Genomic DNA, 12175 nt, shown 5'->3' with positions numbered 1-12175 from the left:
GGAAATAGTTTGGCATTTATTTTTGGCAAGATTCTCGTCAATAATCACTGGGAAATAACTAATCACTGAGGGAAGCTGAATAAACTGTAAGCAAATCTTATCAACATGGTTTATGTAAGGTAAATAATATCTGAAAACTTAAATTCTTTGAAGATGTGACCAGGAGATTTGGAAGAACCTATAGATGTAATGGAAAGTATTTAGATTTCCAAAAGGCATTTGACAAGGTGCCAAATCAGCCCTCCTGCTGATTGGAGGGTGGCTAATGTTGTCCCACTTTTCAAGAAAGGAGGGAGAGAGAAAACAGGGAATTATAGACTGGTTAGCCTGACGTCAGTGGTGGGAAAGATGCTGGAGTCAATTATAAAAGAGGAAATTACGACACATTTGAATAGCAGTAGAAGGATCAGTCCGAGTCAGCATGGATTTATGAAGGGAAAATCATGCTTGACTAATCTTCTGGAGTTTTTTGAGGATGTAACTATGAAAATGGACAAGGGAGAGCCAGTGGATGTAGTGTACGTGGACTTCCAGAAAGCTTTTGATAAAGTCCCACATAGGAGATTAGTGGGCAAAATTAGGGCACATGGTATTGGGGGCAGAGTACTGACATGGATTGAAAATTGGCTGGCTGACAGGAAACAAAGAGTAGCGATTAACGGGTCCCTTTCGGACCAGCGGGGTACCACAAGGTTCGGTGCTGGGACCGCAGCTGTTTACAATATACATTAATGATTTAGATGAAGGGATTAAAAGTAACATTAGCAAATTTGCCGATGACACAAAGCTGGGTGGCAGTATGAAATGTCAGGAGGATGTTATGAGAATGCAGGGTGACTTGGACAGGTTGGGTGAGTGGGCAAAATGTATGGCAGATGCATTTTAATGTGGATAAATGTGAGGTTATCCACTTTGGTGGCAAGAACAGGAAGGCAGATTACTATCTAAATGGAGTCAAGTTAGGAAAAGGGGAAGTACAATGAGATCTAGGTGTTCTTGTACATCAGTCAATGAAAGCAAGCATGCAGGTACAGCAGGCAGTGAAGAAAGCTAATGGCATGCTGGCCTTTATAACAAGAGGAATTGAGTATAGGAGTAAAGAGGTTCTTCTGCAGCTGTACAGGGCCCTGGTGAGACCCCACCTGGAGTATTATGTGCAGTTTTGGTCTCCAAATTTGAGGAAGGACATTCTTGCTATTGAGGGAGTGCAGCGTAGGTTCACAAGGTTAATTCCCAGAATGGCAGAACTGTCATATGTTGAAAGATTGGAGCGACTGGGCTTGTATACACTGGAATTTAGAAGGATGAGAGGGGATCTGATTGAATCATATAAGATTATTAAGGGATTGGACACACTGGAGGCAGGAAGCATGTTCCCACTGATGGGTGACTCCAGAACTAGATGCCACAGTTTAAGACTAAGGGGTAGGCCATTTAGAACAGAGATGCAGAAAAACTTTTTCACCCAGAGAGTGGTGGATATGTGGAATGTTCTGCCCCAGAAGGCAGTGGAGGCCAAGTCTCTGGATGCATTCAAGAGAGAGTTAGATAGAGCTCTTATAGATAGCGGGGTCAAGGGATATGGGGAGAGGGCAGGAACGGGGTACTGATTGTGTATGATCAGCCATGATCACAGTGAATGGCGGTGTTGGCTAGAAGGGCTGAATGGCCTACTCCTGCACCTACTGTCTACTGTCTATTGTCTATTGTCTAAATAAGAGGCAAGGTGTTAAGAAATTAAGGTATTGGAGGAAGAGTGTTCAAATAGATTGAAAACTGGCTGTGACATAGAAGATAAGGAATTGGACTAAGTAAATCTTTTTCAGGCTGGAGGGATATAACCAGTGAGTACCAGGGTATAACTGATTGAGTACCCAGGGATCATTTCTTGGCCCTGAGTTGTCTCCTGTTTACATTTTTGACCTGGAGAAGGACAAGGTTTCCAATGATAGAAATAAAAGTTGGAAGGGTATATCATGATAATGGACACTGTGATTCTGCAAGGAGGTCGAGATTGATTGAGTCCCTGGGTGAGAAGTCAGCAAGTGGAGCTTAATGCAGGGAAGAATGTGGTAACAGGAGTCACGAGGCAGATTATCTAAATGGAAAAAGAGACTCAGACCAAGTGAAGTTCAGAGGAGTCTGTGAAATCCAGTGAACCACACAAAGTTAGCAGGCAAATCCAATGAGTAGTTACAAAGGTAAACAATATGCTGTCACTTACAATAAAGGGAATGAAACTTAAGAATAGGGATCACAAGGAATGCCGCAGATGCTGGAAATCTTGAGCAATGCACATAAAATATATTGGAGGAACTTAGCAAGTCAGACAGCATCTACAGAGGGGAATAAACTGTAGATGCTTCAGGTTAAATTTTATTACGGTTGTACAGGTGTTGGTGAGGCCACACCCAAAATGCTGGGCATAGATTTGGTTGGGTTACCCAAAAATGGGTAAAATAACATTGAAGAGGATTTGGGAAGCTAACTCTTGGAATGAAATGGCTGTTCCGCCTGTACTCCCTAGAGTTTAGAAGAATGCCAGGTGACCTTTTTCAAGCATGCAAGATCCTAAGATAAAATCTAAGAAAGCCTCACACAATAGAGATGTTAGTGTGTTCACTAGCGATTGATCACTAATAAAGAGAAAAATAGACAAAAAAAAGCTTTTCTTCTCAAGGGGTAGTGAATCTCTGGAATTGTTTGCCCTGTGTGATGGGACAGTACCATTTGATACATTTTATGGTGGAGGCAGATAAATATTTAAAAGATTGAGGAATTGAAGGCTAAGGGGAACTGAGCAGAAGAGAAGTTGAGGTCAGCATAGGTCAGCAATGATCAAAATGAATGGTGGGGGGAGAATCAGGTTTGAGGGACCTGGCTGTAGCGTTGGTATTTTCTTAAGAACCTACTAATGAGCAAGAATCTCACTGGAGTGTTTGACTTCTGCCCTTTGTCGCCGGCATTTTACAGCGTAAACTGTGTTCTGAGGAAATATCACGAACACGATAAAATCTGCAGATGCTGGAAATCTAAAGCAACACGCACGAAGTGTGTTGCTTTGAGCAAATGTCCTTTGTCTCAAATGTACACGTCAGTGACGCGCAGCTGACCTACAACCAGCAGTTAACAGTCGCCGGGAACAGCACCAAATAGCACCGAAACTGGACGTACCCCGCAGCTTAGACTTACTGAAGAACGTTGCAAGAGGATGCAATGCCGTTTCGTCCACATGTCCTTCGGATCTGGTTCGCTGCCTGTTCTCCTCATCCTCGCATCGGAACAATGAACTCCCTGACACAACTCGGAGTGCGGGCAGTCAGCAGAATGGAGCGGGACAAGGGGATGCACCGACACGGTGTCGGCGCTGGGCACGTTTGCTGCGTGGTACTCAGCTGGCGATCAGCCCCTTGTGCTGCGCCGTTACTCGAAGCCCTGCAGAGCTTTCGGGCTCGGTGGGAAACGGCTACAGCCCCGATCAGCGCCAGAAACTACCAGCAGCAAGTCCAGGCGTCTCGGTCTCACTGCGCGCTCACATGAAATGAGGGAAGTTGGGGAAACCGCGTCGCATCCCAGCAATTCAAACATCGCAGTAATTAAAGTCTTACCTGCTCCCGAGGTCAGCGGAAGCAACGAAAGGAAGAAAACGAGGGAATGCATTTCTCTCCTCTCTGGTTCCAAAACTGTCAGGAGAAACCTCGTTGTACCACCTCCCGGTGGCGGGGTGCTGGGCTTTTTATCTCTCCCGGGGCAGTGAGACCTGATTTAGGAGGATGAACTCCTCCTTCTTCCCCTCCTCCTCCCCCTCCTCGATCCTCCTCTCCGCGAATTCCTTCAGACTCTACTTGGGCACATTGGGCACTGTGGGAGTTCTTTGTCAGTAAGTTCCGGGGTGGGAGGTTGTGGGGGCAGATCGGGGTGAGGTTGAGTGAGTGATGCCTCCGCATTTTGTTGCAGTTCCACTCCTCAGGTAAGCAGCATTAAGGCCGATCAAAAACTCAAATTAGGCGGATCGTCTTTCAAAGTCTCTGTGAATTACGCGTCAAAGCCGAGCTCCTATTTGTCTAAGCCAATTCATTGCAGCTTCCCTGCTGGGAATTTGCCCTATATCAACTTATCAAAAAACGTCTTTAAATAAAATGACCGTCAAATTTGTGGTATTTGTGAGTCATACCCCATGCAAGAACAAACCAATAAATGTTAGCTTAAAATTGTAATCATTACAACGCGAAAGAGATACAGTATCACATTTGCAGACGGACGAGGTCGGGACCTGAGTTCATGACTTCTATATCGCGGTGATCAAAATTCTGCTGCAGATCTGTAGATCGTGGTTTAGAATTCTCAATTCTCCAGACAATCGAGTAATCTCCTGATATATTATTGGAACCTGGAACCTGCTTTATGTATTAATTATAAAGTGTAAATAAAACCAAAATCTCGAGTTTTTCAATGGCGCCTCGAGAGTTAACTGGGGACAAATGGAGAGTGTGAAGAGATTCAGGGAGAACCGTAGAAATTGTCAGCAACCTTAAAAGATCTGTTTAAAATCAGCGTGTCTGAGTGTACGATGCTTTTCCCAGCGGAGATTTCCGATCCACTGTCTTACAGAGTGGAGAATATTGTCAACTCCAAGACCATGAGACATAGACGCAGAATTAAGCCATTCGGCCCACCGTCTGCTCCTCCATTCCATCATGGCAGATTTATTATCCCTCTCAACCCCATTCTCCTGCCTTCTCTCTGTAACCTTCGACGCCCTTGCTAAACAAGAGCCTGTCAATCAATAGACAATAGGTGCAGAAGTAGACCATTCGGCCCTTCGAGCCTGCACCGCCATTCTGAGATCATGGCTGATCATCTACTACCAATACCCGGTTCCTGCCTTGTCCCCATATCCCTTGATTCCCCTATCCATAAGATACGTATCTAGCTCCTTCTTGAAAGCATCCAGAGAATTGGCCTCCACTGCCTTCCGAGGCAGTGCATTCCAGACCCCCACAACTGTCTGGGAGAAGAAGTTTTTCCTTAACTCTGTCCTAAATGACCTACCCCTTATTCTCAAACCATGCCCTCTGGTACTGGACTCTCCCAGCAGCTGGAACATATTTCCTGCCTCTATCTGCCTCACTGCCTTGGAAGGTAGTGGAGGCCAATTCTCTGGATGCTTTCAAGAAGGAGCTAGATAGGTATCTTATGGATAGGGGAATCAAGGGATATGGGGACAAGGCAGGAACCGGGTATTGATAGTAGATGATCAGCCATGATCTCAAAATGGCGGTGCAGGCTCGAAGGGCTGAATGGTCTACTTCTGCACCTATTGTCTATTGTCTATCTTGTCCAATCCCTTAATAATCTTATATGTTGCAATCAGATCCCCTCTCAATCTCCTTAATTCCAGCGTGTACAAGCCCAGTCGCTCTAACCTCTCTGCGTAAGACAGTCTGGACATCCCAGGAATTAACCTCGTGAATCTACGCTGCACTTCCTCTATAGCCAGGATGTCCTTCCTTAACCCTGGAGACCAAAACTGTACACAATACTCCAGGTGTGGTCTCACCAGGGCCCTGTACAAATGCAAGAGGATTTCCTTGCTCTTGTACTCAATTCCCTTTGTAATAAAGGCCAACATTCCATTAGCCTTCTTCACTGCCTGCTGCACTTGCTCATTCACCTTCAGTGACTGATGAACAAGGACTCCTAGATCTCTTTGTATTTCTCCCTTACCTAACTCTACACTGTTCAGATAATAATCTGCCTTCCTGTTCTTACTCCCAAAGTGGATAACCTCACACTTATTCACATTAAACGTCAAGTATCTGCCCACTCACTCAGCCTATCCAAGTCACCCTGAATTCTCCTAACATCCTCATCACATGTCACAGTGCCACCCAGCTTAGTATCATCAGCAAACCTGCTGATGTTATTCTCAATGCCTTCATCTAAATCGTTGATGTAAATCGTAAACAGCTGTGGTCCCAATACCGAGCCCTGTGGCACCCCACTAGTCACCACCTGCCATTCCAAGAAACACCCATTCACCGTTACCCTTTGCTTTCTATCTGCCAACCAGTTTTCTATCCATGTCAATACCTTCCCCCCAATGCCATGAGCTCTGATTTTACCCACCAATCTCCTATGTGGGACCTTATCAAACGCCTTCTGAAAATCGAGGTACACTACATCCACTGGATCTCCCTTGTCTAACTTCCTGGTTACATCCTCGAAAAACTCCAACAGATTAGTCAAGCATGATTTGCCCTTGGTAAATCCATGCTGACTCGGCCCAATCCTATCACTGCTATCTAGATATGCCACTATTTCATCTTTAAATATGAAATCTCGGCTTTAAATATGGCCAATGGCCTCCACAGCCGTCTGCGAATTCCACATATCCACCACCCTCTGGCTGAAGAAATTTCTCTTCTGTTTTAAATGAATGTCCTTGTGTTCTGAGGGTGAGCCCTCTGGCTGAGACTCTCCCACTACTGGAAACATCCTCTCCACCACCACTCATTCTTGGCCTTCCAAGAATTAGGCCTTTCAATTTTGTTTCCAATGTAACTGCTGGAGCTGATAACATTGGTTTAAATTCTTCTGCTACAATCTCACAAGAGTTCAAATGTTTGCATTAAGTTCCTTATCATTAGCAGGAGTTGATATTTATTATATGCAACGTATTAGAATGGTAAAAGAATGAATCTGGCACTTTGTTGTCCTGGAGACCGTTCTGTGAGGCTTTGAGCCAAGTGTGTGGTCTCCAGGCCAAGAAGCCTGGAGACGGGCCCAAGCCTATGATCGACTCCACTCCTCGCCGGTTAAAGCCCCGAAGAAGATTGAAATTATTAAGGTGGATGTGGTAGACGAGCGGTTGTTCAGACCCTACTGCCAGCCTCTCAATTGTTGCTGCTGGAGGAAGGTGTCTAGTTGCGACAGTCTCTCTCTCCCTCATGTTTGCTGCTCCCAGAGGAAGGAACGCACCTTGGAATGGTCTCTCTCTCCTGCAGTACTGTGCAAAAGTTTTGGATCTTGGGCGAGGTTTAATTGAGACAGTGTGTGGACTGAACTCTGTAGTTCACATTATGATGTGTTTCTGGCTTCTGGTCTCTCATTCTTTTATTGCTGTTTGGGGGGATTTTGAATTGGGGCAGCCTGCAGATAGTGAACACCCAGCAGAACTGAATATGCCTGGGCTCTTTCGATTTTGTGTTTCATGTTCTGTGTTTTCATTCCTTTCTTGTTGCCGTTTGCACAGTTTGTTCTTTTTTGCACATGGGGGTGGGGTTTGGCTTGATGTTTTTCTCTGGATGGGTTCCATGGTTTTCTTTGTTTCGTGCCTGTCTGTGAGGAAGATGAATCTCAGGGTTGCTTACTGTATACATACTCTGATAATAAATATACTTTGAACCTTTGAATGCATGTGTTCCTGTTATATTAGTACACACCAACATCATGTTATCTAGAAGTGTAATTTATAATGGTAGTTATGGTTAGTAAGATAACGCTATTAGATTAAAACGTAAAACAATAAAATCTAAAATCCAATTATTTTAATAATTTCTGGATTAAGAAGAGGTTCCACTTCTGTCATTATGATATCTTTCATGCTCATTATACCCAGGGACTCCAAAATAAAACATCTGAAACTAGAAAATGAAAGACATTGAAAAGCCTATATCCAACACAAGTGGATGAGCTGGGGTTGGGTTTTCTAACAACTAAATCATATTACCAAAAAATATACAAAACCAAGAAATGTGAAAAAGTCATTGATCTGCCTCAATTCTTTCACAGATCGAAGAACTCTATAATTTGGTTTGGCCACCGAAAATGGAATTTCAGGTGGAATTTCCAATAAAGATATACTCAGGTAGACACTTCCTCTGCATGGACCTGGCTCGTGATATAAATCAATGTTACAATCTACATTAGCTATCTTCCGGAATCCTCAAGTGGTACCATCATTGGCTGAAGCTGCGTGTATTGCCACTGTGAAACAACATATTTCACGGCACATGCCAGATATTAAACCTGATTCTGATTTTGAAAAATCAATCATCTTTAAATTATCTCCTCTTTACATAGGTCATTATTCACCACTTGAGTTCTCTTGAAAGCATTGGCTTCTCACTGAAGCACCAATTGCTCCATGGCATCTTTCTAAAAAGCTAATTGAATACATGAGCAGAAAGGTTATGATCAATCTATGTAAAATATTTGTCAGTTGGAGTACTGCGTGCAATACTATACGTGATAGGAAAAATTTGATAACACTAGAGCGAAAGTTCACCAGGGTTTTGCCTGGGATAGAACATTTAGTTATGAAGCGAGGCTGGATCAGGTTTTCCTGGAGTGGAGGGGATTATGAGGGAACATGATTAAGGTATCTAAAATCATGAGGGGGTATAGACGGGGTGGAGTGCAGTAATCTTTTCCACCAATCAGAGGTGAATAAAGCTAAAGGACATTGAGGATAAGAGGTTGAAGCTTTGGAGGCGATCTGTGAGTGCTCATTTTCACCCAGACAGTAATGAGTATCTGGAATGCACTGCCAGGGAGAGGTGGAAGCAAATTGGTTCTGAGCAAGTAAGAGATACCCAAACTGGTACTTGAATTGTCCAGTTTTGAAGTCTGTGGGCTAAGTGCTGGAGGATGGAGTTCATACAGGTGGATTCCCACTGGATAGTATGGATGTGATGGACTGAATGGTCTCTTTCCATGGGTGACTCTGTAAAAGCATCAGTGTGTGTGTTGACAGGCTTCTTGGTGCCGAGGACATTTACGTATAAATCGGCAAGCACAGAGGGGAAAAGGAGGGTGTGCCAGAGGATATCACGAAACTGTTACTGTAAGCATCTTAAAGAAAAGAGACAAATCTCAGGTTAAAGTTCAGGTTTATTGTCATTCAACCATACAGGTGAAAAACAGCTGAATCAAGCATCAGAAACGAGGAAGTCTGCAGATGCTGAAAGTCTACAGCAACACATGCAAAATGCTGGAGCATCTCAGCAGATCTGGCTGAATCCACAGAAATGAATGTATAGTCAGCATTTCAGATCAAAGCATCGTTCCTCTGGGGCCAAGGTGCAAAGCGCAGTACATATACAGGAGTTACACACAGCACGTACGATATAGTTACGACCCAGCACACATTAGCTCGTCCCTGAGTGACGGGGCCCGAAGGTTGACAGGTTGACATAAAGTGTGAGGTGGAGGTTGATGTGAGACTGTATACTGGCATTGTTGAAATGAAACAAGCAGTCGTACGAATGGGTGAAGCAGCAATAACCGATGAGGAGTGGCCAGTGCAGAATAAGACTTTGTCTGTGTGTTGGGGAGTGGGCGGCATGGGTGGGGGGGCAGGCCATTCGTGTGTGCTGGCTGGCAGCCGGGTGTTACGGACTCACGAGGGGGCAGAGGCTGTTACCCAGCCTGACAGTTTGGGTCCTTGTGCTGCGGTACTTTCTGCCTGATGGAGGGAGGAAGCGGAGAGAGAGAGAGAAACCGATGATGTTTTTAGCAGACTTTACGATGCGTTGCAGGGTCCTGCATTGCAATTCCCGTACCAAATGGTGACACAGCTGATCTGGACACTCTCGATGGTGCCCCTGTGGAAGAATGGGGAACCTCGCCCTCTTGACAAATGGAGGCAGCGCTCTGCTCTCTTGGTTAAAGGGGTGGTGTTCGGGGTGGGGGGCAGGTTAGATCATCAGTAGTGAGCACGCCAAGAAATTTGGTGCTGCTTACTCTAGAGTATGTAGGAACCCCTCAAAGTCCAACCCTATGTCCCCATCATTAGAGGTGGAAATAAGGACGGCTGGCCAGCAGGGCTCTGGTAAAGCTGTACAGGACAATCCCCTGTACAGTGGATGCAATGGATTACAGAAACATTGATGAACTCCAACTACACCATGGATCTCAGAGAACGATGGAGACGGGAGGTCGATGATGCTCTACGCTCCACTGGGAGCTAAATGCCCAAGTAAAGAAGTAAGCAGGATGTAGATGATGCTTGCATATGTGAGTGTTGCTAATGTGAACTGAGCCACACATGGAGGCTGCAGCTGGGAGACATAAAATGTCTTTATTCTTCTTCATTTCAAAAATAAACTTTATTTATAATTAAAGTATATACACAAAACAATAAACAGTGCATGGTCAATTATATTCATGATCACTGCATGTTAATTATTATTTTTTAAAACCATTGCTACTTTTGTGGTCCTCCGGGGTGGTACACCACCTCATTGTTTGAGGGGCTGACCCAGCCAACTCAGCCCCTTCACTGTCTGGTATGGAGGGATGGGGGGCTACTGCACAGGACCGAAAGAAGCTGCAGAAGGTTGTAAATCTAGTCAGCTCTATCTTGGGCACTAGCCTACAAAGTATCCAGGACATCTTTAGAAAGCGGAGACTCAGAAAGGCAGTGTCCATTATTAAAGACTTCCAGCACCCAGGGCATGTCCTTTTCTCATTGTTACCATCAGGTAGGAGATACAGAAGGCTGAAGTCACAAACTCAGCGATTCAGGAACAGCTTCTTCCCCTCTGCCATCCAATTCCCAAGTGGACTTTGAAGCTTTGGACACGACCTCACTTTTTTAATGTACAGTATTTCTGTTTTTGCACATTTTAATAATCTATTCAATATATGAAATTGATTTACTTTTTTATGTATTATTATGTTTTACTTACTATTTTTTTCTCTCTCTGCTAGATTATGTATTGCATTGAACTGCTGCTGCTAAGTTAACAAATTTCATGTCACATGCCGGTGATAATAAACCTGATTCTGAAGAGGTGGAAGGAGCGTAGACTGTGGTCCTTCCCCACAGTGCCTTCGTGTTGATTGCACTGGGCCTCAGCGCGTACTCCTGCAGCCTGGGGTGTGTCGATTGGCAGCAGTTCCTTATGGACACCTCAGCGGTGCTGGGGAACCAATAAGCTTCTGCAGACCAAAGAGCATCCATCATTCAGCTTCCAGCAGCACTTACATAGAAACATAGAAAATAGGTGCAGGAGTAGGCCATTCGGCCCTTCGAGCCTGCACTGCCATTCAGTATGATCATGGCTGATCATCCAACTCAGAACCCTGTACCTGCTTTCTCTCCATACCCCCTGATCCCTTTAGCCACAAGGGCCATATCTAACTTCCTCTTAAATATAGCCAATGAACCGGCCTCAACTGTTTCCTGTGGCAGAGAATTCCACAGATTCACCACTCTCTGTGTGAAGAAGTTTTTCCTAATCTCGGTCCTAAAAGGCTTCCCCTTTATCCTTAAACTGTGACCCCTTGTTCTGGACTTCCCCCAATATCGGAAACAATCTTCCTGCATCTAGCCTGTCCAATCCCTTTAGAATTTTATATGTTTCAATAAGACCCCCCCTCAATCTTCTAAATTCCAGTGAGTATAAGCCTAGTTGATCCAGTCTTTCTTCATATGAAAGTCCTGCCATCCCAGGAATCAATCTGGTGAACCTTCTTTGTACTCCCTCTAAGGCAAGAATGTCTTTCTTCAGATTAGGAGACCAAAACTGCACACAATACTCGAGGTGCGGTCTCACCAAGGCCTTCTACAACTGCAGTAGAACCTCCCTGCTCCTGTACTCAAATCCTTTTGCTATGAATGCCAACATAGCATTTGCCTTTTTCACCGCCTGCTGTACCTGCATGCCCACCTTCAATGACTGGTGTACAATGACACCCAGGTCTCGTTGCACCTCCCCTTTTCCTAATTGGCCACCGTTCAGATAATAATATGTTTTCCTGTTCTTGCAACCAAAGTGGATAATCTCACATTTATCCACTTTAAATTGCATCTGCCATGAATTTGCCCACTCACCTAACCTATCCAAGTCACCCTGCATCCTCTTAGCATCCTCCTCACAGCTAACACTGCCGCCTAGCTTCGTGTCATCATCAAACTTGGAGATGCTGTATTTAATTCCCTCGTCTAAATCATTAATATATATTGTAAACAACTGGGGTCCCAGCACTGAGCCTTGCGGTACCCCACTAGTCACTGCCTGCCATTCTGAAAAGGTCCTGTTTACTCCCACTCTTTGCTTCCTGTCTGCCAACCAATTCTCTATCCACATCAATATCAATATTGATGCCTGTTGTGGTGTGTGCGACTGGGAACAGCCTGTCCCGGGGTCAGAATGTTCTGTTACGC

At 44.7% G+C, this 12175-nt stretch overlaps 1 protein-coding gene across 1 annotated transcript in view; it reads right to left on the bottom strand.

Moving 5' to 3' along the window:
* The window catches only part of ca4a (carbonic anhydrase IV a), a 30120-nt gene extending 26231 nt beyond the window's left edge, over positions 1-3889 (bottom strand). Inside the window, exon 1 of the mRNA XM_073053542.1 lies at positions 3609-3889. Coding sequence (XP_072909643.1) covers positions 3609-3660 — 52 coding nt within the window. The 5' untranslated portion in view covers positions 3661-3889. The remainder of the gene's footprint in view (positions 1-3608) is intronic.
* Between the last annotated feature and the right edge of the window lie 8286 nt (positions 3890-12175).

This window comes from Hemitrygon akajei, chromosome 8, assembly GCF_048418815.1.
Source record: "Hemitrygon akajei chromosome 8, sHemAka1.3, whole genome shotgun sequence".
Classification (NCBI taxonomy): domain Eukaryota; kingdom Metazoa; phylum Chordata; class Chondrichthyes; order Myliobatiformes; family Dasyatidae; genus Hemitrygon; species Hemitrygon akajei.
This window is presented reverse-complemented; position numbering and strand designations above follow the sequence as displayed.